Source organism: Saimiri boliviensis, chromosome 20 (assembly GCF_048565385.1).
Source record: "Saimiri boliviensis isolate mSaiBol1 chromosome 20, mSaiBol1.pri, whole genome shotgun sequence".
Classification (NCBI taxonomy): domain Eukaryota; kingdom Metazoa; phylum Chordata; class Mammalia; order Primates; family Cebidae; genus Saimiri; species Saimiri boliviensis.
The window spans coordinates 12,596,475-12,623,702 of NC_133468.1; the positions used below are offsets into that span (position 1 = coordinate 12,596,475).

At 44.9% G+C, this 27,228-nt stretch overlaps 1 protein-coding gene across 5 annotated transcripts; it reads right to left on the bottom strand.

The window, feature by feature from the left end:
- Nucleotides 1–215: 215 nt before the first annotated feature.
- GABRP (gamma-aminobutyric acid type A receptor subunit pi) lies at nucleotides 216–26,837 on the bottom strand. Of its 5 annotated transcripts, none has more exons than XM_010346662.2 (11): nucleotides 26,570–26,837; nucleotides 26,145–26,274; nucleotides 21,460–21,554; nucleotides 20,851–20,969; nucleotides 15,861–15,928; nucleotides 14,406–14,623; nucleotides 12,311–12,393; nucleotides 6,114–6,251; nucleotides 5,486–5,638; nucleotides 4,478–4,665; nucleotides 216–2,334 (listed from the first exon to the last, which is right to left on the bottom strand). In XM_010346662.2, the coding sequence occupies exons 2-11, from the start codon at nucleotides 26,145–26,147 to the stop codon at nucleotides 2,032–2,034; spliced, it is 1,368 nt and encodes a 455-aa protein (XP_010344964.1). In that variant the 5' UTR covers nucleotides 26,148–26,274; nucleotides 26,570–26,837; the 3' UTR covers nucleotides 216–2,031. The 5 variants fall into 5 exon arrangements, with proteins under 5 accessions (XP_010344964.1, XP_010344963.1, XP_010344961.1 ...); XM_010346661.2 differs by having other exon boundaries at nucleotides 26,145–26,310; XM_010346659.2 differs by having other exon boundaries at nucleotides 26,145–26,401.
- Between the last annotated feature and the right edge of the window lie 391 nt (nucleotides 26,838–27,228).

The window sequence follows — 27,228 nt, forward strand, 5'->3', positions numbered from 1 at the left end:
GCACCCACCACCATGCCTGGCTAATTTTGTATTTTTAGTAGAGATGGGGTTTCACCATGTTGGCTTGGCTGATCTTGAAATCCTGATCTCATGATTTGCCTGCGTTGGCCTCCCAAAGTGCTGGGATTACAGGCATGAGCCACTGTGCCTGGTCTAAGCTTTTTTTTTTTTTTTTTTTTTTTTTTTAAATAACAAATATGACTGAATCATACAACTACATTTCACCTTATTTATTTATTTATTTTATTATACTTTAAGTTCTGGGGTACATGTGCAGAACGTGCAAATTTGTTACATAGTTATACACGTGCCATGGTGGTTTGCTTTATCCGTCACACATTTCACCTTTTTAAACCAGCCCTCCCATTCCCATTAGAAACATTCTGTTTAAAAAAAATCAGGTGATCAAAGTCACAGAAACTGAATTGTGAGAAGTATAATGGGAAAGGAATGAGAACCTGTGGATATAGGGAGTTACAGAAGAGAAATCATCTTTTAGAGCCATGGTTTATTTCTGAAAGGAAGGGTAAAGCCATGAATTAATTAGAACAGGAAGCTAAGAAATTAAAGATGGCAAGATTGTCGAAAATAACTGAGGCTGAACGGGAAGCCTTTACCCTGGCACACTTTTGGTGCTGTTGGCTGAGCCTGGCCAAAGAGCAGGGAGAGATGCACAAGTGTGCTTCTCATGAGACTGTCTGGATTTGGGGAGGACAGCTCACCCGCAGCCTGAACACAGGTTCTGTAACTTATCTCATTGTTATTCAGAAAGTTTGGTACTCAGGTCCGGCATGCTCCTGCTCATGCAGGGTAAGCCACTCAGCGTAGACCAGCTGGAAGGCTCAGGGATCTGAGCAAAGCCAAGCTTACCTTTAAGCTAAGCCACTTGTTCCTGGGTCATGCAGTTTGTTTTCTAATAAGCATCATTGCTGATCATTAGAGCAAAAGGATGAATGCTCTCTTAGAATGACATAGGGGATCTGCCACTGGGAAAGTGTTGCTCAGTGTTAGAGTAGCAGCAATGACAGAATGACAGCGAGTCTCTGAGTCAAACCAACACTTTGAGTACCCCATCAATATGTGAATAAAGGCAGCTAGAAAATGGACTCGATTCTGCAAGCCTTCATGACAACAGCCCATATTAAGACTTCCAGAATAAGTAAAAAAAAAAAAAAATTCTTCCATTTCCATCCATGACGTGGGAAAAGGGCTTTAGCATTGTTTAGGATGAATGTTGTTTAAGATGTATGTTCGTATAATAATAAAATGGTAAGATATATATATATATATATATATATATATATATATATATATATATATCATGGGGGAAATAAAGCTTCAGAGTCCTTCCAGTATGGGGAATCCATTGTATCTTAGAACCGAGGGATTTATTTAGATTACTGATCTACTGTTTCTTCACTTACATGTGAATTTTCAATGATAGAACTTATTGGAAGCTGGGAATAATTCTGTTGTTGTACTAAATAATGTTCATTATTTAAAGACTCATCTTGGTACTGAGTTAGTGCACTGACATTCAGTGAATTGACATAAGCCCACATTTCGTTTTAACCAGAAACAAAAATGTTACTCCCTAAATAGGTAACAATGTGTTTTATAAGCACTGCAGATATTTAGTAAATAACATGTATGATTACTTGAGAAACAACTTCTGACACTTGAGAGTTACCCAAATGGTCTCCTCTCCATTCTTTATATGAGGTAAATGCAAACCAGGGAGGCACTGAGTAAATAGCCCTAAGTACATTTGTAATCTTGGGCTCCATGGGATGTCTTTGGTTGACGAAAGAGGAAGGGACTGATGTTTCTATTACAAGATCCTGTAATGCTAGGACTTCTACACAGCTTAGAATAATGGTTGGGCGTCCATTCTTAGAGGAGAAAGGCCCAAATATTATTTTAGTCACTTGAGCACCATTGAACATGGGTGCACACCTGGCCTAGAATACCATTTACATCATTATCTTGTCCTGTTGAAGACCTATTGCATGCAAGAGATTTAACATCAACTCAAAAATACATGTAGTATGCCCAGTAAAATACATTGGCTAGCATAAAAATCAAAGGGAACAGTAGTTTGGAATACCGATCAACATTACTGGGATTTTGAATTGTGAAATAATCAACGATTCTGCCCATCTTTTCTCGGACGACAAACTTGAACTTGTCTCTGGTTTTCATTGTCAAATCACTGTAGTCAACCTTGTCGCTGGAAATTTCAATGCTGGCAAAGCTGATCTTCCGTTTAAAGCTGGAGATGGAGCTGTTGATGATGTTAGTAATACTGACTTCTTCCACTGCCTTCGTTGTCCCCTAGTTCATAGATAATGAAGTTAGCTTAAAATACTTGACTCAGCAAAATAAATAAGTAGGTAATGAGCTAATAAAAAGATTAGAGGCCTAAGTATAGAATAATTAGGCTTAACAGAGAGTAGCATTGAGTGCTTCAGAAATTGGCCGATAAGCCAGACTTGGAGTCCTGTTACTCTGTTTGGAGACATTTATGTGTAGGTCACCAGCATATGCAACAGAAGGAGTAACCATGACTCACTGTGGGTATGCTGAGCAGTGTGCCAGATGCGAAATGCCCAGGCTTTGAAGTTAGCGAACCTGGGTTCAATTCCATGTGGCCTCTCACTATCGTGAAACTTCAGTCACCTCAATCCCTGTAAGACTTGATTTCCTTGCCTGCCAAATGGTGATTGGTATTACCATCTGGAGACTGATGGGGAGAGCAAATGGTAAAAAATGGAAAGCATCTGGGAGGTGTTTGATGAATTCAGTCCAGTTCCAGGGAGAAGGGAGTTACTGATTCTGAGAGAAAATAGAAATCAGCTGTGTCTTAAAGGCTTTGCCACAAAAGCAGAAATAGTGACGCTCCCTGCAATTGCAAGGAGCTGTCATTCTCCATCATGGCCAGGGTCAACTCTCAAGAATGTGGGAGTGTAGTGAAATCAGAGAGAGTGTGGTTTGGACCGTTGGCTGGGCCACTTGCTAGGTGTGGGGTCTTAAGGACTTTCTGCTGTCGTCAGAGGAGGCTGTTCGTATTTCACCAATCTCCATTTTGCCAATCTAGCAAATCTAGATTTTTTTGGAGGGTGGGGAGGTAATTCGGCTTCCTTCCTTCCTCATAAGGAAGCAAAAGAAACACAAGCCATGTTCCTCTTTGGCCGGCACACATGGTCATTTGCCTTTGGTGCTTGGATGACATGACTGTGAACACTGCTCACTGTAGCCAAATATAAGGGAAAAAGCAACTGGGTCTTTGGGTCATTCTGATTCCCCGTTCTTCACTATGAGACCCTTTAGCACAGGTGTCCCCAAACTTTTTACACAGGGGGCCAGTTTATTGTCCCTCAGACCGTTGGAGGGCCGCCACATACTGTGCTCCTCTCACTGACCACCAATGAAAGAGGTGCCCCTTCCTGAAGAGCGGCGGGGGGCCGGATAAATGGCCTCAGGGGGCCGCATGCTTTAGTTTGGGGACGCCTGCTTTAGCACTTTGCTAAAGATGGGCACCTCTTCTGAACTGGATCCCTATCGTTTGCTTGCTTGTTAGCATGAGCGTTAGTATGCCAATAGCCAATATCCATCAAATTTGGCTTCCAGGCAACACTAGGGGTCCATGGACCTGTAAAGAGTGGTAGTTAAGAGCATGGTCCAATGCCCATTGCAAGTGGAAATAACGAATAAGTGCCAGGCTTTAGCACCAAGTAGGTTTAGGTTGGAATCCCAGCTCTACCTGTTACTATCTGTTTCCCCCGGGGTAAGTCCGTTTCCCTTCTTGTTCTCAGATTTCATAAATTTAAAAAGGGAGATAACTTCATTGGGTTCTTATGTGCATTTAAAATGACATAATACTTGGGAAAGGCTTGTTACTGTGTCTGGCACATGTAAATGCTTGACAAATAATGGCTACTATTATTATTTAGAGAGCTGGACTACAGTGTTCCACTGCTAAACCAAATAATGGCAGTTTTTCTCAATTAGCAGAAAAATATGCTAACCACGAAATTTGTCACAATCTAATATTTCCCACACATTTTTCCAGTAAACCATTACTTGTATAATTTAAGAATACAATAATGCAACAAAAGAATTAAATAGTAAATATATATTAATCTGAAACTTGCAAGCAGCTGATCATGTTTTGTTTCATATTGGATTCTTCATGGATGCTTGCTCCTGTGGTTGTGATTTTATGCTGCATACAGATAATACATTTTATGCTGGAAAATTGAACATATTAATGTCTCATTATATTTGGTGAAAAGAATAGTCTTTTTCAAGGGGCACCATGACTTCCAGCTGCTCCCATCTGAATGAGGATAAGACTCACTGGAGCACAGGGAATCACTGGGGGTGGGTGGGGATAGGAGCGAGGTCCAGGCCATGTCCACAGAGCCAGCACATGGCACCAGTGATGGATCGTACACAGGGCCCTCAAGACTCTTACCCTATCTTTGGCTGCCATCTGCTGTAAGGAACTGTAGTGAGCAACTGCGTATTCCAGCAAGGCCCCAAACACAAAGCTAAAGCAGATCCCCAGGTACACATCGATGGCCTTTATGAAGCAGTTGGTGTTGGGAAGAGAAGTGCGGGACCCGATCATCAGTGTGGTCATTGATAACACAGTCGTCACTCCTGGGAAAACAGGCAGGGAATGTTCCTACAAAGTGACTGGTTAGCACTTCACCATAGGCTGGCAGAGTATCCCCATCCAAAGCTGGCAGGTGGAGGACAAGACCCAGAAATGGAATGCATCTCATTTTGAAAAGTCTGTGACCCTCTAGAATAGGGTTGATTTGTTCATTTTGTACAAAAATGAGTGATGTGGTTTTAAAAAAATGTTTCATCTTCTGTCTTCTCCTGGGAGGGGGTGGTCAGTATGCAAAATAACTGACAATAGACCATCTAAGCACAATGATCCCTTACTTGTCACTGTAAAACATAAGTTTAAAAATGTACCACTCCTGGCAGGGTGTGGTGACTCACCCCTATAATCCCAGGCTAAGGTGGGTGGATCATTCACTTGAGGTCAGGAGTTCAGGACCAGCCTGGGCAACATGGTGAAACCCCATCTCTACTAAAAATACAAAAATAAGCCAGGCATGATGGTGCATGCCTGTAGTCCCAGCTACCAGGGAGTCTGAGGCAGGAGAATTGCTTGAACGTGGAAAATGGTTGCAGTGAGCTGAGATGGAACTACTGCACTCCAGTCTGGGCGACAAGAGCAAAATTCCATCACAACAACAACAACCACAACAACAACAACAACAACAACAACAACAACACTACTCCTGAAGTAGTCTGTTTCTGTCTCTTTCTTTCTCTGTAGGAGAATCTCACAAGAAACTAACTCTTGGAACTGCCCTAGGAATATCAATGAAGACAATGGTAAAAGGAAAAAAAAGTAAGTACCTGATAAGCCAGTTCTTAGAAAACTCCCATTGGAGCTGCTTACCAATGCAGGTTCTTGCAGGGACTGAATCGAGGGAGATCCAAAATGAAACCCAGGACAACACCACCAGGAAAGTGGAAGGAACGTAGGTCTCCAAAATGAAATACAGAACATTCCTCCGAAGCTCAAATTGTAAGACCAATCTAGTGTAATTTCCTGTTAGGGTAAACAATGGATAGGAAATCATGTCTGTTCATGTAGCAAGTGGTTTCTCTACGGGATGCTTAACTCAGCTATATGCACATAGGCCCTCTGTCATTGGTCAAAATCTAGTTAGGTATGAACTGTCATCTTTGAGCTGTATTCTTACTTGTACTCTTCAGTGTCAGAGAACCAGTGCTCCAGTTAGGAAGTTTACGCATGGAGAAGGCATGGAATTTAAGCAATCATTAGAAAATATCTGGAAGTACATAGTGCAAGGCTTCAGAGCTGGTTCAGAGGTCTGTTCCTCAGTGGACCATTTTAATACTGTGTGTGGAGCAGGTGGAATTGCTCAGCCCAAATTCTACTGTCCCTCTCCACTGCAGCCCATAGAGGTAAAGTGAGAAGATGATATTTCTGACTCAGAGAGCAACCCTACACTTTGGTTCACTTCTTATTTTTATTTCATACAGTTTGTCACATGAGTTACCTGTCTCCTGCTGCGATCTGGTAACTAAGGTGAAATACCGCTGTATGGTGTACTGAGCAAGCCGCAGGTGTTCCAGCCCACGCACAGAGTCATTCCCTCTCAGCCAGGTGAACTCGACGTCATTTCCATCATAGCCCCCTGGCAAATAAAATGGAGGCCTGGTCAGTGCAAGGATCTTCCAGATTGAACTGGTCTGGAAAATGCTGTAATGTGGAGACAGCATGAGCTCTTTTTTCATGGTGATAAGTCCAAGAACAATCCCATGCAAAACTTGTCATGATTTCTCAAGTGTAATTGCAATGTCTGCTCTGAATGAAGCGACCTTCCAGGACGATTTGCCATCAGTTGAGAACTGGTCCTGTGTTAGGTGTATTGTGTAGATCTGGTGGATGGTAAGTCATTAGACATGGCCTCCCTCATTATTTAAATTATATTTATTAAGCACATATCTGTGAACAACAAAGATACTGCCTTTCAAGACTGTATAATAGCTCTGATGATATTTTCAGGAACTTAAGAACTGATCTGTTCATATTTCCATATTGGCATAAATACAAAACCAAAAAACCTGCTTTATTAAAGTCTGTAACCACGTATGTTAGCTAAATCTCAAAGCAGCTTAATTAATATAGTTGATAATAGTAACAATAGTTATCTTTTGAATATTTATAGGTACTTCATACATTATGTCATTAATGTTTTTGTAAACTTGCAAGATAGCCATTTCTATATTTCTTCAATTCTAAGATGGACATTTCTTTACATTTTATGAAATTGAAATGGATGTTACAATTGATTTATATAAATACATAATATATACATAATAGTGTTTAAATATATTTATAAATATAGTAGAGCTTATATTTTTTCCTAACATGTTATTATTCAATAAATGTTGTTCCATAGAACTGAGTAACTATAATAATTTCCCATATTATTCTTGAAAACTCTCATAATCAGAGGGGTTGCATCACTTTCTATCATTTAATAAGCAATTGCATTTCCAGGTGCTTTACAACACTATCATCTCATTTAACCCTCACTGTGTCTCTTTAAGAAGATACATGAATGGTTCGTAAGCAAACAAAAAGATGCTCAGCATCACTAGTCATTAGAGAAATGCAAATCAAAACCGCTAGAAAACCCCTCACGCCCGTTAGCTCGGCTGTAATAAGAAAGACAGACAATAACAAAGGCCAGCACGTGGAGAAGCCGGAATGTTAGCTGGCGGGAATGTAAAGTGGTACAACCACTTCGGGAAACAGTGACAGGGTGATAGTTTCTTAAAAACTTAAATCTAAATTTTCCATTTGACCCAGCATTCCACTCTTAGGTACCTGTCCAAGAGAAATGAAATCATGTCCACACAGAGTGGCACACCAGTGTTCACAGCAGCAGTACTCACAGTAACCAAAAGGTGGAAACCAAATTTCCATCAACTGATGAATCAATAAAGAAAATGTGATATATATATATATATATATATATATATATATATATATCTCACATGAAAAAATATATGCACACAAAGAAATAACTACTCAGTAATAAAAAGGAATGAAGCACTGATGCTCGCCATAACATGTGTGAACCTCAAAAACATGCTAAGTGAAAGAAACCAGATGCATAAGACCACATAGGGCTAGGCGTGGTGGCTCATGCCTGTAATCCCAGCATTTTGGGAGGCTGAGGCAGGTGGATTACCTAAGGTCAGGAGTTTGAGACCAGCCTGGCCAACATGGTGAAACCCTGTCTCTACTAAAAGTACAAAAATTAGCTGGGTGTGGTGGCACGTGCCAGCTACTGGGGATGCTGAGGTAGGAGAATCACTTGAACCTGGGAGGTGGAGGTTGCAGTGAGTCTAGATCACGCCATTGCACTCCAGCCTGGGCAACAAGAGCAAAACTCTATCTCAAACACTAACAACAACAACAACAACAACAACAACAACAACAACAACAGAAAACCACATAGTGCATGATTCCATTTATATAGTATCAAGAAAAGGCAAATTCAACAGACAGGAAGTAGGTTAGTCATTGCCTGGGAGCCGGTGATGGGGAAGAGGCGTGGCTGCAGAGGGGCACAAGGGGTGTCTTATAACTTAAAATAGGCTTAAAATAGGCGAACTTTATGGTATATAAGTTATACCTCAATAAAGCTGTTAAAAAACAACTCTGAGTCACATACTATTATCCTTCCCACTTTACTGATAGGAAACTGAGATCCAGAGACATTGGATACTCACCCGGAGTCACAGAGCTAGTGATGGCAAAACCCAGTGACTTCAGTACTTGTGATCTTAAACACAAAGCTATAAGGCTACCGGGAAATGCAATGCCAGTGTTGGAACGAACAATTTTGTTAAGTCTCTGTATGATATCCATTGCCTAGCAATGGTTATCTCTCTCTCCCCAGGGAAGAGAAATATAGTCATGAACTCTTAGGGAATTTCCAGGTAAAAATTATCTGTGGACTTTCCCTTGGAAGCATCCAAACATGTACTAAAGCCAGCTGTCTAAATACGGCTACCATCCCACATTAAAAAAAAATCTATGAAAGTGGGTAGTACAAATTTCTACCCGGACCCTCTGCCTTTACAAGTAGTAAATGCTCACAATCATTACATTATGGTCTCTCTGTCCCCGGGTGAATAAGGAAAACTGTGGGGTGGTGTCAGTTCTTTTCTAGAGATGGCACTTAGAAAAATACCCATAGTGAGGTTTCTGTACTCAAACACTGCTAATAACCATGCAGAGTAAGCTCCCTCTGCTTACTGGGGATGATACTTGTGAAACAGAGCCTGAAGTTTCCAGGAGAATCTCTCACCTGGGATTTGAGATGAGCCCAGCCACGATATATGAAAGGTAATTGATTTTTCCATGTGGGACTGAAAATGAGTTCTCTTTTTGATAACCTCAAGTTTTATCCTGCCACCAAACAGCTGTATTGCTTCAAGAAGGTTCTGAATGCATTTAATCAATAAGATAATTAATCTGTTTGTCTGAGTCTTTAATTAAATGTCCGCTTCTGAAAAATGGCTACTGCCTCATAATGGTTGTGCTTCTCAGATGTTGCCCACTTGTGACCTTACCTAAGGAGTGTCCACTGCTCTCATAGCGTGACCATCCTTTCTCCCTTCACACACAAGCCCTGCCTGATGCCTTCATAAATCATAGCTGCAATGTTGTTTGCCTATCACAGGTGCCTAAGTTTGGCTGGCATTTTGGAGTGGTTTACTAAGGGACAATGGGGATTACGTAGCAATACTAGGGAGTTCATTCATCACACATCAACTTAGAGTTAAATCCTCATTCTTCATCACAGGCAAATCCCCAGATTATAGTTTAGACGCCCATTTACTGGCATGATTGTAAGAGCTTTATATTATTAAGCAATTTATTTGAAAAGTTGGAAGCACGAGTGATAAATGTCAAGGATGGTTTTGCATATTTGCCATTTTTTCTGCTGTGTTCCCTCTTGTACATAATCTGCACCTTAGCAGATTCTGAGTCCCACTCCTTGCCCTCTCGGCACATTCCAGCTTATCCCCTATGTCTTATTCCAAATGATACTTTCCCTAGGAAAACCCTGACACCCCATTACTTTTCATTGTTGTAACTCATTTTATTATAATTATTTAAAATCCCATACCCTCTACTGGGCTGTAGAGTTCTCGAAGACTGGAACATTGCTTTATTTTTATTTTTTATTTTTTGAGACAGAGTCTCGCTCTGTCATCCAGGCTGGAGTGCAGTGGCACGATGTTGGCTCACTGCAACATCTGCCTCCCAGATTCAAGCAATTCTCCTGCCTCAGCCTCCCAAGTAGCTGAAGATTTCAGGCACCTGCCACCGTGCCTGGCTAATTTTTTTGTATTTATGGTAGAGACAGGTTTTCACCATGTTGGCCAGGCTGGTCTCAAACTCCTGACCTCATGATTCATCAGCCTCGGACTCCCAAAGTTCTGGGATTACAGGCGTGAGCCACTGTGCCATGCCCATTGCTTTTGTCTGTGCATTGCAAACATCTACTGCAGTACCTCAGGTAGAATAGCCATTTAATGGTTGAATGGATGTATTGAATGTATTTAAATGTGGATAGACAGATGGAACCCAACCAGACTGGCTGGAGACTTTAGTGGGACACTATATACAACTAAAGTGTTAGAATGAGAAAAAAGACTTTCCTTAGCATACACAGGAAAGGACGGATACTGGTGTTGGTTCTGAGTAATGCCAGGGACACATCCCTGGCACAGGGATATGTCTGGGACCACTGTGTGGTAATCAGGTTGCAATTGGGTTGAACATTCTGGCAGGATTTGGGGAATCCAACAAAAGCATCACATGGTGACTCAATTTGGGGAACAATGATGATAATAAATGGACACTGGAGAAACTGAAAGGAGTTATTAAAAGATTTTCATTATCCCCATATTACTGTTTAAAAGCACTTTATGTATACTCAGGAAAAAAAAGCAGCTCAGATCACTAACAAACCATGGGAACAAACTCCCTATGTGACTCTCCAGCCCAGTGGAAGGGCTACTAGAGTTCAGGGAACTTTGTACCTTGGGCCCATTCTACCTCGGCTCAAGTCCCAGTGTGGCTACTTAACTTTTCCTTGGGAAAATTACCAAATCCTAATGAGCCTCAATTTCTCTATCTGCAAGATGGAAAAAACAAAATATATCTCTCAGGATTGTTTGGAAGGTTTCCAGTATAGTGCCAGACATGGATTAAGCAATTGGTAAATGGATGCTGCAGTATTTATTGGGAAAATAATTTTCATTACTTTTTTTTCTTTTTGAGATGGAATCTCGCTCTTGTTGCCCAGGCTGGAGTGCAGCGGCATGATCTTGGCTCACTGCAACCTCCACCTTCCAGGTTCAAGTGATTCTTCTGCCTCAGCCTCCCAAGTGGCTGAGATTACAGGCATGTGCCACCACATCCGGCTAATTTTTGTACTTTTAGCAGAGATGGAGTTTTACCATGTTGGCCAGGCTGGTCTTGAACTCCTGACCTTAATTGATCCATCCATCTTGGCTTCCCAAAGTTCTGGGATTGCAGGCGTAAGCCACTGTGCCCGGCACATTTATTACTATTATTATTACTATTATTGTTAATTGAAAAGTTGTTTGGTCAAGGAGACTGGGGCAACAGCAGATTGAGGTCATAAAGCACATTTTGTTACCTTCTCCAGGAAGTCTTTCCCCACTAGCCTCTCTACCTCCTTTGCAATGGAGAGTGAGGTTTTTCTTGTTACCACAGTGCTTTGCATAGAAAAAAGAAAAAACAAAGCCTTTGAGGCTTTCTAGACTTAAAAAGGTAGCCCTGGACATATTTGCTGACAAACGAAGTGTATATTGATGAAAATTCCATGACTTTTTTCATTAGCTTTTACAGGGACCTGTGGCTGATTTGATCTTGGAGAGTAAGGGCGGGTGGGTGGCAAAGGACATGGCCATAGAACTCATCTGGAATCATAGACCCTTTAAGAGTTCGTAGCCAGATGGATGACATAAATTAAATGTTAAAAGCTTAGGTCTCAGGGGCTAGTGTAGATTTGTTGTTACAAAAATGTTTTTTATAAAATGATTGTCCCACAAAACACTCATGAAAGCAGATTCCATGGTTTTAAACGTTTGGGAAGTGCTACCACTCCTTCTTGGAATTTCACATGGAAGTAGCTTATTAGAGTCTGTTAAAAGCTCTGCAGCAAACAAGACTGTTAATACTTCAGGCTTTATGAGTCATCTGGTCTCTATCACAAATGCTCAACTCTGGCACTGCAGTGCACAAGTGGCCATAGACAATATGTAAGCGCATGGGCGTGACTGTGCTTTAGTAAAACTTCCTTTGCAGAAACAGGTGATGGGCTGGATTTGGCAACAGGCTGTTGTTTGCTGACCCCTGGCCTAGACCACCAACTACCTTAAAGAATTTCCTTTGGTTTTCTTGTCCACTCACGGTAGGAGGTATTTGGTACTAATTCATAACGGTTCTTCCCCAGAGATATTAGACATGTCTTGGAGAAGTCTCCAAATCTGTCTGGAAGCACAGTCAGAAGGGTTGAATCCACAGTGAATCAACATTAAGAAAAGAAAGGTCACTATGTATGAGATACTTTTCATGAATACACAGACCTAAGTCACCCAGGAAATCATCTCAGGAGTCTGTAGAATGTGTACTTACAGCTTTCCAGCTGCAACTTGCATGTCTGTGTGTCCATGGGGTACTTAGACAGATCCATATTACATGCAACAGTTGTTGTGATCCTAAGAAGGAAAAACGGGTTCAAAAACGGTATTATGAGGGAGCTATAGAAAGTTCACATTCCCTTCCAAGGCCCACTCAAAGAGGACTTTCACTTGAACTCTTGCAATGAACATGTAGTTTGGAGCCTGCATCTAAGGCATCCTTGAGGTTCTGCGTGCTAAAGAACGCCCATGAGGCTTAGTTAAAACTGAGTCTAGAGTGGAGGAGGTTGGAATGTTGGCCATTCAAGAGGCAAAACTTCTGAGTGTATCACAGAACAGATGGATGCAATGGCTCGAGATGCTTTAGCATTGAGCTTTTAAATTTAATCTTTGTGACAGACCTGTGTAAGCCTAGGACAGTGTTCACAGTCACTATTGTCACCACTTGATAGCAGCTGTAGGGACTTGCATAGGCTCACATGGCTCTGAGTGGCAGAACTGAGGCTGGAGCCCAGGTCTCCTGGCTGTTCTCTTCTCACAAGACCCTGCCTCCTCATGGGAACCAGGATCCAGAGGCAGTGGGGGCCCCAGGCACGTGGATTTGGGGCTTAACCCCAGAGATGTTCAATTAAAGGTCAGTTAAGCCCTCACGGTGGAGATTGCATTTGCCAGGCCTTTATCTTCCTTTATTTTCAGTGTCATACATTTTTTATTCGACACTCTTATTTATTAAGCACTGTGCTAGGTACTTGGCGGAAATGAAGGTGATTATAGAATGGTGCTCACCTCCAGGAAGCTCACACTCCCTTTAGGGAGACAGAGACTAACAACAGCTATGGTTTACTGAGTGCTTACTGCGAGCCAGTCCCTGGGCTGAGTGCTTTGAGAAGCTCTACTAGGTAGGAAATACATTAATTCTCATTTTACCGTTGATGAAACTGAGGCTCTGAAAGTCAAGTAACTTGCTTAAGGTCACAGAGCTGCTGAGGGACAGAGCAGGGGCTTGTACCAAAATCTTTGTGATTCTAGAGCCAGGCTATTAAAACATCCCTCATTATTTGTAATCCTTACACAATATTGATTGTGCTGTGTGCCATAATATAGACAGACACACATGTATACACAAATGCATGCACATGCCCACACACCCACACACACACATGTGCTGTGGGAACATGGAGAAGGGGGATGTTAATGATGATTGGAATTGAGGTCAAAAGAGAAGACTAGTTATATTTCATGAACTAAGAATTGGGCTTTGAGGTAGTCTTTGCAAAAGTCAGTTGAGGCATGTCCAGAAATTCAGTTTATAGGTTAACTCAATCCTTGATTTATAACTTCAGACTCTCGCTTAAGATTAAAGGTCAGCCCCATGAATTGGTTCTTGGCCACCTCCCCAAGGCCTCTGGGAGCCTTGGGTTTGTACAGTCCTTGCACAGGCAGGGATGAGTCCTGTCCATCGAACCCGGCTCCATGAACAATTGGGTGAAAGGAACTTCAGCTTCAGGGATTTGGGGAGAGGACAAAGGGGAGCCCATGGCTGCAGGTGGCAGAGGCTTTGGGGCCCTGCACCTTGGTTTTCTGTACAAACATGACTCAGACAAGTAGAGCTGTGTTCAGGAGCTGCTGCAGATCCACTGAGCCCCACGAAAGGAAAATTCCTTGCACTCACCTCTCTGTCGGCTCTTGCCATTGCCCTTACTTCTTCCCTCGCTAACTTCCCTTTATCCTTTCAGACTCAGCTCAGAATCCTGTGAAAGCATCCTCTAACGTCACCCCCAAACCACTCACCTACTCCCCAACTTGGGCCCCAGAACTGGGGACTTCCTTTGTTTCCAGGTCCATGTCTTTGCGGACAGGGCGATGTCTTATTCAGCTCTATCCAGTGTCCAGCATGGGGCTGAGCACAGAGAAGGGATTCAGTAGATGCTGAACTGAGAGAGGGACCTTCTATTATGGGGGCAAGGATCTAAGAAGGCATAGAACCTCACAGTGGCTCTTTGAGTTCTGGTCACAAGTATCCAAGATGTATCTGCATGTTTTCTCCCAGCTGCTGCCCTCCAGCCCTGAGGTGACAGGGGTCTGCGTACCTGAGGGCATAAAGGACCGTGCCATTGGAGAAGAGGCGGATAAGCCTGTTTCCCACAGTGACTTCATGGAGAAAGGACTTCTTGGACTCCACAATGTAAGTGTCTGGCACCCAGAGGAACTCCACAAGGCGGGCATCCAGAGTGAAGCTCTTGTTGCCTTCAAACACCAGCCGCTGGTCCATCCACCGCTGTCGGAGGTATATGGTGGCTGTGTAGTCCTGGGAAGGGGAGGCCGGGTATGGCAATGGATAGGGGTGGTGGGTGAGAAAACCCCACCAGACAGGAAAAAAGTGGTCCAGCTTTACTCTACCCCCAACCTCCACTTAGAGCAAGAGTTCACAGACATTGGTGAATAAAGTTGCTATTCTTATTGCAATATGCCACTACTCAAGATTGGGGTAACTGGTAAGAAGTCATCTGCTGGGTAAGTTACCCCAGTTATCCCAGTGTTGGGATAGTGGCATATTGCAATAATAGAACAAATTGCCTTACTTATTCTAGATAATAGCTCCCACTGCCGAAAGGGAACTCCATGTTTGAGACTTTAACTTACTTGGCATGACAACTCACATTGTAGTAGATCACCAAGGCTCCACCAAATTGCTGAAGTTCTTGGTGGGCTAAGTGCTTAGTATGTCCACAGTTTATCTGGAATGCACAGCATGCCACTTGGCAAGCTGCCTTTAGTTTGCCCTTATCTTGAATGTGTGTGTGTGTGTGTGTGTGTGTGTGTGTGTGTGTGTGTGTGTCTGTGTGTCTGTGTGTTTTGAGACAGAGTTTTACTCTTGTCTCCGAGGCTGGAGTGCATTGGCACAATCTCAGTTCATTGCAACCTCCGCCTCCTGGTTCAAGTGATTCTCCTGCCTCAGCCTCCCAAGCAGCTGGGATTACAGGCATGCACCACCAAGCCTGGCTAATTTTGTATTTTTAGTAGAGATGGGGTGTCTCCATATTGGTCAGGCTGGTCTCGAACTCCCAACCTCAGGTGATCCACCTGCCTTGGCTTCCCAAAGTTTTGGGATTATAGGCGTGAGCCACCACACCTGGCCATTGAATGTGTTCTCTTAAGGGAGAGGGTCATTGCAGCAGTCAGCTGTCAGTTTTCCTCAGGCTGTCTCCCCCACTGTAAAAGACCATGTGATCTGCAGCCTTGCTTACTACACTTTGACTCCTTTCCCCAAATTTTATCCATTGCCAAGGTACCCACTTGATTCGCTGGTTTCTCTCCTCTTGACCCTTGAATGGATCTTCTTCCTGATACTCAGAACATCTGTTCTACAAGAATCTTTCATTGTCTTGAGTTTGGAGATAGCACTCCAGCTTCTGCCATTCTAAATGGAGGAGGGCCATGAGCCATTCTTTTTTTTTTTTTCTTTTTGAGTAGCTAGAAAGGGTATCCTCATTAAACACATGGACAGGGACTCCTTGGGTGGAGTACAAAGGAACAACACTTACCATGTTACTCTCTGAAATGCTGGAGATACTTGCAATGTCCAGAGTCAGCGCTATCTGAACTGGTTCTCCTAAGATGAACAAAGCCCAAGACAGACATGGAAACACAGACATGAGATTTCCCAATACTACATTAGCACATTCTAAAAAAGATTAAACTTATAAAAGTCGAGTTTGCTTGATAGAAATATTTAAATAATCTATAAATATAAAAAGAAAAAGTTAAATTTTCTTATCCCCTCTCAAGAGTAACCACCATGTATGGTGTGCCGCCCTTTGGCATGAAAAATACGCACAAATACACAGGTATTTTAATATGTAAGAGAGACCACACTGAGTAATGAATGCATATTTTAAGGAACATAGTGCTGAGATATTTGCCACTTCTTGCATGGAGGGTTTTTCCTATGGCATTTGCAAGGAACTAATCATTTAGAAAGTAACAGATTTGTAATCTGATTGTGCATAGATGTCGTTTTTTTCCCCCTTGGCTAAATACATTTACCACAAGAGGCATCCAAGACCCATGGCTGAGCTTTTACTGACCTCCGGACACTTTGCTTCTCTTCCTTCACTCTCCCGGAACCCTACACAATTTAGAATTTCAGAGCCTCTGCACTTGGTCCAGTGTGCAGACTGTGGGGCCTCAATCCTGGAGGCTCGGCAGTCAGATTGAACTTCAGAGAGAGACTGTTCTATCTCTAGAGACTGAGGTGTCAGAGCTCCCTTCGAGAAGCCAGGTCAGGCCAGGAAGTTGACTCCTCTTTATGTGGAGATATGGAATAATGTACCTAGGTCCCAGATCTGTCACCTCCCAGTTCTTTATTCTGGGAAAAGTTATCAAATCTTTCAGAGCTGCAGTTCTCTTACCTGCAATTGGAGATCATGTTGACCTCATAGAGTCAAGGAAAGGGTTAAAGGAGATTAGGCGTGTGGCACTGTCTTTGTGGCGGGGCAGCAACGGGGAATGTAAGAGAAGTGCCTGCCCAGCCGGACATCCTGAAGGTGTTCATCACTGGTTGTCTGTACAAAGCTCCCAGCTTTTATCCATCAGTCACATCATAATAGGCGCTCAATAAATGGCATTTCCTTCCCTTCCCTTCCCCCTCTCTTCCGTAATCTTAGCTAATTTTGGAAAAGAGACAACTTTGTTCACCAGGCTAATAGATGCAATAGCATCCACTTGCAATAAAAAACCCCCGGGGGTGCCTCAGGGGACTCTGATAATGCATTAACCAGGAAGAGGCCAGGCAGAATCCAAAAGAAGCTTAAAAACATCTGATTGGTAGGAATAGGGCAAAGCAACGTACTTACTAATCTAAGAAAACTAAGCCATAGGATATAGGTAGGAATTTGGAAATAAAGTGTTAGAGCCAATGCAATTAAACAATACTTGAATGTTAATGTTGATATCTGGTGGAAAAGGATGCGATTATTATTATTTTTTTTTTGAGACAGAGTCTTGCTCTGTTGCCCAGCTGGAGTGCAGTGGCATGATCTCAGTTGACTGTAACCTCTGCCACCTGGGGTTCAAGTGATTTCTCTGCCTCAGCCTCCCAAGTAGCTGAGATTACAGGTGCGCGCCACCACACCTGGCTAATTCTTCGTATTTTAGTAGAGAAGGGGTTTCATTATGTTGGCCAGGATGGTCTCAATCTCCTGACCTTGTGATCCGCCTGCCGCGGCCTCCCAAAGTGCTGGGATTACAGGCGTGAGCCACCGCGCCCCTTCAGGGCGAGATCTTTGAGGGCAGACCCTGGAAGGTGCTGAAGCAATGTGGTGCTAAGTGGCTTTCTACCCCTCCAGGCAGCAAGGTGCAGCTCTGAGACTGGAAGCCTAGAGTCAGAGAAAGGTGTATGAATTTCATTCAGGCCACTTAACCACAAATTTCAAATCTCTCTGTGCTGCACTTTTTCTTTTCTTTCTTTCTTTCTTTCTTTTTTTTTTTTTTTGAGATGGAGTCTCACTCTTGTCACCCAGACTGGAGGTGCAGTAGTGTGATCTTGGCTTACTGCAACCTCTGCCTCCTGGGTTCAAGTGATTCTCCTGCCTCAGCCTCCAGAGTAGCTGGGATCACATCAACCACCATGCCCAGCTAATTTTTGCATTTTTAGTAAAGACGGGGTTTCACCACGTGGGCCAGGCTGCTCTCGAACTCCTGACCTCAGGTAATCCACGCACCTCTGCCTCCCACAGGCATGAGCCACTGTGCCCACACTGTGCTGCAGTTTCACGCCTGTAAAATAGAGCTGCTAGTGCCACTGTGGTTTGAATGTGTGTCCCCTCCAACACTCATGTTGACATTTAATTGCCATTGTAAGAGTGTTAAGAGGTAGGACCCTTAAGAGGTGGTTAAGCCTCATGGGTAGAATTGGTGCCATCACGAAAGGGCAAGTTCAACCCCCTCTTGTTCTCTCTCTTACCACCATCTGATGACAAAGCTAGAAGGCCCTTGCCAAATTCCAGCACCTTGATATTGGACTTCTCAGCCTCTAGAACTGTGAGCCAATAAACTTCTGCTCATTATGAATACTCAATCTCAGGTATTCTGTTATAGAAGCACAGAACAGACTAAAACAAGTGCCGGCCATCGAGGGTTGGGTTGGGACGGTTACTGCATCTACTTTAAGCGCCGTAGATCCATGTTAGTCGCCTTCCCTGAATAACACAGGGATTGGAAAAGACAGAAGAACTCCGGTCCCACTGTGCATTCTGTCCAGTTTATTTCCACAGTCTAGTCTAGGCTTTGTCTCAGTTGGCTTTTTTTTACCGGACCAGAGCTTGCTCTTTCTTCCCCTTGAGTTATAAGAGCAAACTGTGCCACCAGAGGGCAGCTTACTCCTAGGAACGAGGTCAAAGCCAGCTCCTGCGTAGTGTTCACTAGTGCCAGCTTACAAACCTTTGCTTTGTCCGGCTCTGTCTCTGAGAAATCCTATGAAGGTCTTGTCTCTTTTGGACCTCAGGGTCCTGGAAACCGGGTGCACAGATATTAAGAGAGCAATGGCCCTCCATGGGCCTCCAGGCTGCCATGCAAGTTTAGGGATTTTCAGGAGTGAAGTGCCAAAAGGCACAAAACAAGGGGTGTGGGGTTGTGCTGTTCCCCCTTTTTAACTGAAAACCCCATGCCCTATTTTCACCCCAGGTGGGACGAGACATCACATCCCTTCAGGCCTGCCCTAGGTTCCCTGTTCTCAAAATGAACTCCCTGCCCAAGGACCCTGCACTTTGCTGGCCAGTGAGTAGGCAAACAGGAATGGCTGCATTCTGGCTTAATTGTTCGGGGTCTGGGAGGCAAGAGAAATTGTTGAGTGGCATTAACCAAGGCTACATGCTTGTCATTCGTGTTCAGCAGGGCCTGGGGAAACCAGGGGATGTTGAAGCCTCTCTAGGCTCCTTAATATAAGGATCTCACATCTTAATTGTGTCTCAAATCTGAATGAAAATGCATCTCTACCATCTCCAACTGAGCAGATGTGATTGACTGAGGGCCCCAGCTTCTGCGCTTTGGAATCGAATACCACGCTTGCTCTGAGGCCATGCTTCTCACGGGCCACCGCCAACCACAGACTGAACACAGTGGGGATAAGAAGGCAGGCCTGTTCCTGGGAAGCATAAAGATGGGAGACTCCTCTCATGATACCTCTAGCTCAAGGACTCCCTGGTGGGTCATTCCAAACACACTGAGGACTGCCCTACCATCTAAGACACTTCCACTCAACCTCGCTTCCTTCCCTCTCTCCTTCCCTGTCAGACCTGCAGGTCTGACAACTCTCCTAGCTTCCCTCTCTGCCCCTCCATCCTCCCTTCTAGACATAGTCCCCCTACATAGCTGAAAGAAATCATCTGCTCTTGGCATCTGCTCTTCAGAAGATCTGGACTACCACCTGAATCCTAGATCAAACCAGGAAGGGATGAAAATAACTCATCCTCTGTTGATGTTGCACGCACTGTGCCTCAGGCTTACATACTTCACTTCATTCAGTCCTCCCTGTGAGATAGATGGGATGTTCTCATTTTACAGAAAGGGAAAATGAGGCACAGAAGGCTAAAGTACTTGCCAAGCAGGAGAGCTAGGAGCCAAACTCAGGTCTGTTCAATGCCAAGGCTCTTTCTGTTGCTTTCTGCTATGAAGAGCTGTATAGTTGGTCTCACTCCCTCCTTCCTTGCTTTATTCTTTCAACAGACATTAATCAGCAAGTTGTTATATGTCAGGCACTGAGCTTCTATGGGGAATAGTGAGGGAAATGAAGTCAGACTCCTCCAAGGGCTGCCTGGAGGAATCAGGGGAGGCTTCTCAGAGAAAGCAGCCTTTGCTCTGAGACATGATGAAAAATTGACATTTTTCTAGGGAGTCAAATTCAAAGAAGCAATTCCACGAAGATAGCCTCTGTAAAGACACCAAGGTGGAGGAGGGCAAGGATGTCAGGGAATGTTCAGAGTGCACTGGGGAGCACTGTAGGAGGGGAAGGAGTGGGGACTTGGGCAGATGAGAATGACAGACAGACAAAGGCTGGGCTGCGAAGGACCTGGTGTGCCTGGACTCTATGCGAGGAGGCTGAGGCATGTACAGGTGTCCCAAACAGGGCAATGACCCAAGAGGCATCCGGATGGCAGTGTGAGGTGTCAGCTGAGAGGGGGCAGGCTGGAGGGGGAAGACCAGATGGGGTAGCCTGGTGGCGCCTGGTGAATTCATTGAATAATGACCCTGGAAGTGGGGGCAGGAGCAGAACAGTGTGTGAGTGATTGTTAGGAGGCTCTCGCAACCTCCTCAGTGAGGAAGAGTATTGCTTTATCTTGCAGGCAGAGAGGCAAGGTGCCTTTTTCCAGGCAGTGTGAAAAATTATCGGTAGCCATCCTCATCCATCATCGCCAATCCTTAACAGGCTGCAGATCAGAAAATGGAGTCAACTAAAACCTCCCGAAACCCTCCACTGCTTATTGTCTCTGTTTCCAACCCTTTGAATTGATGTCCTGGGCACAGTGGATGACCTACCACCAAAATTGGGCCTGAGAAATTTGTTATATCCTGCTGTGAGGTTCTCAAAGCCAGGCAGGGAAAGCTTGTCACTTCTGCCAACCTCGACGTTGAACTGATTCCCCTGGACACACATCCTGGAAAAGAAATGGGTTTTGTTGTGCATGCTTGCTTATGTGAATCAACGTGTGTATACACCCTTGAGCTTGTGTTTGCCCATGTGTGTGTGGGTGTATGTGCTGTGTCCATGTACCGGCAGTGATATTCCTAACGACAAATCTCTTAATTTTCAGCTATTGAGTTAGTATCTCCATTTTTTACCCACTTGTCATAGATCAAAATATCATGGTAATTTTGATAGAAGATTGATAATTTGATTGATAATTTTGATAGAAGACACACCCTCTAAGTGCCTTCTTGAAAAATACAAGGGTTCATCCATCTATGACCATATTGGAAGCTTGTGTTCTGTAAATGGAGTTAATGGGGGGAAATTTCATTGTTTGGTGCTCCAGGGAAGTGAGTAGACCAGGTTTTGCCTTGCTTGTGGGTGAGTAGGAAGAGCTGCCCCCTCCCACCACATGCCCCAACTCAGATGGAGGCCACTCTGAGGGTAGCAAAGCTCACCTTTCAGTGAAGAGAATCAGACACACGAAGGCCAAGTGGAGGCTGTAGTTCATGTTGAGGAGCTGTTCACACCGAGGGGTTGAAATAGGAATCACCTGGGAAACAGAGGGGGCAAGGTGAGCGGCAGGCAGCCCAACAGGCTCACCAGCTCCCGGTCAGCCTCTCCCTCGGGTGGGTGGTTGGCTTAGCATTTTCTCAGCATGTGTGGGAGGCGGCCTCTTTCCATACCTTTTGGTTACAGCTCCTTCTCTCTGTGTTCCTGCCAGGAATGACTTCATTTTAGAGGATTATGTTTTTTAAATTTAATTTTTTTTTTTTTTGAAACAGGGTCTCACTCTGTCACCCAGGCTGGAGTGCAGTGGCGTGATCTCAGTTTACTGCAGTTCAACGTCCAGAGATGCTCCCACCTTAGCCTCCTGAGTAGCTGCGATTACAGGCACGTACCACCACACCTGGCTAATTGTTTTGTATTTTTGGGAGAGATGGGGTTTTGTCATGTTTCCCAGGCTGGTCTCGAACTCTGAGCTCAAGTGATCCATCTGCCTTGGCCTCCCAAAGTGCTGGGATTACAAACATGGACCCCCGTGCCCGGCCCAGGATTATGTTTTAAATCTACCCAAAATTGAGACTGAGACCCTGTTTGGAGCATGGTTCATCAGCACCAGAAATACAGCCAGATGATCCTCTGGGCTGCATCTGTTGGGAGCCAAGACTATGCTTGCCCTGTCCTTGTCCCAACTTTGCCAGAAGTACACTCCCAACTCTACACTCCCCTTGACCAAGCCAGACATTCTCTTATTTATCCCTGGGTCTAGGCTTGTGGGGCCAGTCACGTAAACAGGAAACAAAAACCTCCTGAGAACCTCCCAGGTTAGGAAGTCATGAGTTAGGTGCTGTCCCACAGAGCTCACTCCATCCTCACAGTGACCTTGTGTGGTGGGTGGGTTAATCCTTGTATTATGACAAGGAAGCAGGTGCATGGGAAGGACACCATGCTAGTGAGTGCCAAGGGAGGCTTTGAATCCAGGGCTGGCTGCCTCCCTCAGTACTCTCTTCCTTCAGAGCAAGCTGGGGCCTTGGCCTCAGATAACCCAAGGATCCTTGCTTTAGCGTGACCGCCCAGGTCTGGTCCCTGGGTTTCCTGAAGCTTCCAGCTGGCGTGTGCATGAGGACCATTGTTGTGGGTGGGGGTGGTGCGTGGCTCAGAGGCCCGGCCTCCTTAGATTCAGGAGCTGCTGTCAGGCATCCCTCTGAGACAGCAGGGGGCAGCCAGGCAGGCCAGCCTATGATCTGTCACGCTGGGGACAGCAGAATGGGGGTGCTCAGGCTCAAGCCTCATTCCCAGGCAGCCCTGGGTGGTTCACCTTCTCGGTGGCAACATCTGTGAAACAAGCCACTTTCTAGAATCTAGTCTTTCTGGAGCTTAGGGTGTAGTTCAGCCATTCATTAATATTATTTTACTTTCAAAACCGATACATGATCATTGTAGAAATGGCAACAAGACAGAAATTAAAAGTGTAAGTCCCAATCATGTGTCAATACGGGTTCATCAGTGAAAACAAACGTGCCACCCCGGTGTGAGATGTTGACAGTAAAGAAGGTTGTACATGCAGGAAAGGCTCAATTTTGCTGTGACCCAAAATTGCTCTAATAAAAGAAGTCTATTTAAAAAAGCAAAACCAAACCAAAAAAGTCCCTTCTTTATTTCTTCTCTCTCATTTCATACTTCAGAAATAAGCACTGATAACAGTTGTTTTATCCACATATACACAGATATATATTTATATACATATGTATCTCTGTACAAAAAAAATTAAAAAGCAAAATTGGGGCAATAGCATGCTTTTTTACTGCTTGCCTTTTTTTGACTTAGTAATCATAGCAAACATTTATTGAAAACTTAATGCATGCTTACAACTGCACCCCGCCTGTGTAGAATCCTCACAACTCTTTGAAGTAAGGACTACCATCCTCTTCATTTTACAGGTGAGAATACTGAGGATAAGAGAGGAGGAAAAATGCTCCCAAGGTTCAGTAGCCCATGAGGCGTAGAAAAGTGAATCTAAGCAAGCTGACCCAAGTCCTCTTAATGAGTGCAACATGAACATGCTGGTTCCCAATATCAGTGACACCTTCCATGTCAGATCCTATAGATCCGCCTATTCTTTCTAATGGCTGAAGGTATCTCATGGTGTGAATGTACCAACATTTCTAGAACACAGCTCCTACTGTGAAAGCTGTTATTTCCAAAGTGTTCACAGTTATGAAATCAGTAAAGAGCATCTTTGCACACAGGTAAACCCTCATAATTCCGCTGTCTGTTGTGTTAGCTCTTTTGTTCTCACTCATTGAAAATACCAGCTATAAAATCAACATCATAAATCTACCGATGATTATACTCACATTCTCTTCCTTTAGTCCATCGCCCCAATCCCTGTCCCTCCCAGTCCAAGCATTGAGTTTAAGGGGGTCCCTGGAGTAGCTCCCATGTCCTCCATTGCCTCTTTCAATTTTCCAAAAGTTTATCGAGCTCTCCTATGAACAGTCATGTGAAAGGCACCACGCGAACACCCATCTAGTGAGGGAGAGACACGTGTGCATGGTGAAGGGATGTTCCCTATAGCCATCCTATAACAGGAGCAGAGGCCAGGGGATACTTGATATGCAAAAGAGCAGGGAGGATGGGACAGCATCAAAAGGGAAGTCACAGAGAAGGACATTTGGTTCTTGGCGAGTGTGTTGCATTTGCCAGGTAGACAAGGGGCGGGGGGCCCTCCACATGTGGGACAGAGAAGTGGAGGCTTGCCCATGGCCTCTCTCTCACACACTTATCAGCCTCTTTCTGCCAGTCCTTGGCTGTCTGTGTCTTTCTCCTGGTCTGGCCTGAATGAACATGGTTCTACTTTGGCATATTCCTGAGTTCCTCCTCCTCCTACAGGAAACTGCCCTTGATCTAGTGAGTTGGGGAACCAACCAGTCTTCAGTTCCAAGACTCCTATTGAATAATGCCTTCCTGGTGGCGAGGAAGATGTAACATTTGGCCCTGGGCCTCTCAATTTCCTCTAAGTAGTCTCATGATCTGAGAAGCTTCGCCCAGGCTAGAGCCAGAAGTGTAATCCCATCCTATCCTGTTTGCTTGGTTAGGTTGCTAAACAGGTCTCACTTTATAAGGGGAGAAAAGAGAAGCAGGAAAAAGCCTTCTAAATGACCATGAATTGTTAGAAGCCCTGTCTGGTGCTTAATTTCATTTAATTCTCATGGCCATGGGCCCAGTGGGTGTTAATTTTTAGAGTCAAATCTCAGATTTGCAAAGGGATTTGGCTGAGGTCACACAGCAATTAAGGCATGGTTTAAATCTGTTTTCCAAGTCCCTTTTCTTTGCCCTGCAACTAGCAGGAGGGGCTCCAGTACTCCCAAGCTGAACTGGATTCCACTTCAATCTTGTCCTTTTTACACCAAACCCATCTGGGGGATGGAGTGTGGCATCCACAGCACACCCCAAGTGACAAGTGCAGCTAATGCCATTACTCCCTGTGGCAGAGGAGCCAATCGTTAAGTGGCTATGTATGTGTTGGCCAGGCTGAATGGAGGCTCAGGCCACCAGTTTCGTTACAGAGGCTGGAGATGGCATTTAGTGCAGAGGTACTGAGCCACCAGAGGGCAGTGTCCTAAGGGTTGTCCCCGAAGCTGCAACACAGATGTTGACTGGAACTACCTAGCTTTCTGCATCTGCCCAGACATGGTAACTCAGGCATGGTACTCAGGAGGTCCTAGGAGGCTCCGGAGTAGGGGCAGCCTATGCATTAATCTGCCTTGAGGGCATCTCTGGACAAGCTCCCACTTCCACTTGTAGAGGAGATCTTGAGCTCTGGATTCCGACACACCCGAGTCATTTAACCTCTCAGAGCCTCAGTTTTCCCATCTGACAAATGGGAATAGAAAACACTCAGTTTTTTTTTTTTTTTTTTTTTTTTTTAACATTAGTTTTCATTCTCCTCTGCCCTCCTTGTCTTCCATGGGAATTCAGTGATTCCATTATGACTAACAGAACCCAAAGCTCAAGCTCTTTCTTTCTTTCTTTTTTTTTTTTTTTTTTTTTTGAGATGGAGTTTCACTCTTGTTACCCCAGGCTGGAATGCAATGGTGTGATTGGCTCTCTGCAACCTCCACCTCCCAGGTTCAGGCTATCCTCCTCCCTCAGCCTCCAGAGTAGCTGGGATTATAGGCGTCTACCACCACGCCTGGCTAATTTTTGTATTTTTAGTAGAGATGAAGTTTCACCATGTTGGCCAGGCTGATCTTGAATTTCTGACCTCAGGTGATCCGCCTGCCTCTGCCTCCCAAAGTGCTGGGATTACAGGCACGAGCCACCGCGCCCACCTGCTCAAGCTCTTTCTAATACATCCCAGGTGCTACTCAGAGTCTGAGCTAATTGGCATCATCTCAGGAAGGACAGGGTCAGGCACAGGGCATTAGAGTCACATAGGGAACTGATGGCATCTTTTTCTGGACCAGAAATCCGGCCCAAGGCCTCCCAGTCTCCCCAGCCTCTTCCTGGGTTGGCCTGCTGGGTCTCTATACGCCTTGCTTTTGGCCTTTATGTCTCTTTTCCGAAACTTATCAGGCTGGAAGCAGAAGTAATTCCAATATGTGCAAGTTTCTATTCCCGTTCCCAGAATACCTACCATGTAAATACAGTGATGCCGACCTTGTCCCCTCCAGCTTCCTTCCTATGCAGGCACTGTTTTCCTGTCCTCGTCACTTCAGCATGGACAGAAGCATTTGTTGGAAAGCAGGAATGGAGCCCGAATTAGGCTGAGATGAGGAAAGGCGTTATTGCCGTGGGTCCTCCTTAAGAAAATCCCAGAAGATAAAGTGGTGCGGGGCGTGCCCTGTGTCTGCCGGTCTTGGCTGGCTGGTGCGCAGAGGTGAACCACCGCGGCTGTAGTGAGGACAGCAGGGGCTCTAACCTCGGCTCTGCTGCTCGTCCTCCAGTGGCGCTCCCTGACGCACATTAGGTGTTCCTCAGAGTCCAGACCTGCCCCCTCCCTCGGTCCCAGCAGGGCTTGCGTTTGGACCTCCTTCCCTCCCCTCTCTCCAGGCACCTTACCGGCAGCTGTTGAGACCCCGTCAGGGCAAGTCCTTCAGGCCTACAGGCAGGACAACTGGGCGAGGCACTGTCTTTCGTGTCCTCAGGGTTCTCCCCATCCTCAGCCCTGTCCCTTGTAAGTGGGCACGCAGCCACCCTCTGATGGAGTGGCTCTCTGGGGAAGAATGGAGCTGCTGAACCTGCCGCGCAGAAACAGAGGTGGGCGGAGCCTCTCGTAGCCCCGTCCTTGTGGGGGTGCTGACTGGTCCTGGTGTCTGGGAATCGTCAGCTCCTGCTACAGCTGCTGCCTCTAGGGGTTTGATTCTGAGATCGTGTCTTAGTCACGCTCCCAGACCTCTGTCAGAAAAGATCCCTGAGATCAAGGACCCATGAGCGTCAGGTAAAGTGGGCGACCCCACCCACTGTGCCGGGCTCTGCGTTTGGAGGACAGCCCTCCATTCTGGTGCAATGGAATGGCTACAGCGGCCACTTCACCTTCTTAGGCCTCAGCTTCCCGTCCATAAAACGAGAACCTGATTGTTAAACTCTGATTCCTTTTTGGCATTTTAAGAGCATCTTTGGGATCAATAGAAAGTCTATTCTGTGTCAAAAGAGACTTTCATATTCCAGGACCTAGTGCTTTCCAGCCTGGGAAGTCTCAAAAAGAGCCGTAGAGGCCA

Coding starts and splice junctions, on each gene's coding strand:
- GABRP (XM_010346662.2), bottom strand. Junction 20,970..21,459: donor CTGATTCTCTTCACTGAAAG/GTGAGCTTTGCT, acceptor TTTCTTTTCCAG/GATGTGTGTCCAGGGGAATC. Junction 15,929..20,850: donor TCTCAGGCCCAATTTTGGTG/GTAGGTCATCCA, acceptor TGTTCATCTTAG/GAGAACCAGTTCAGATAGCG.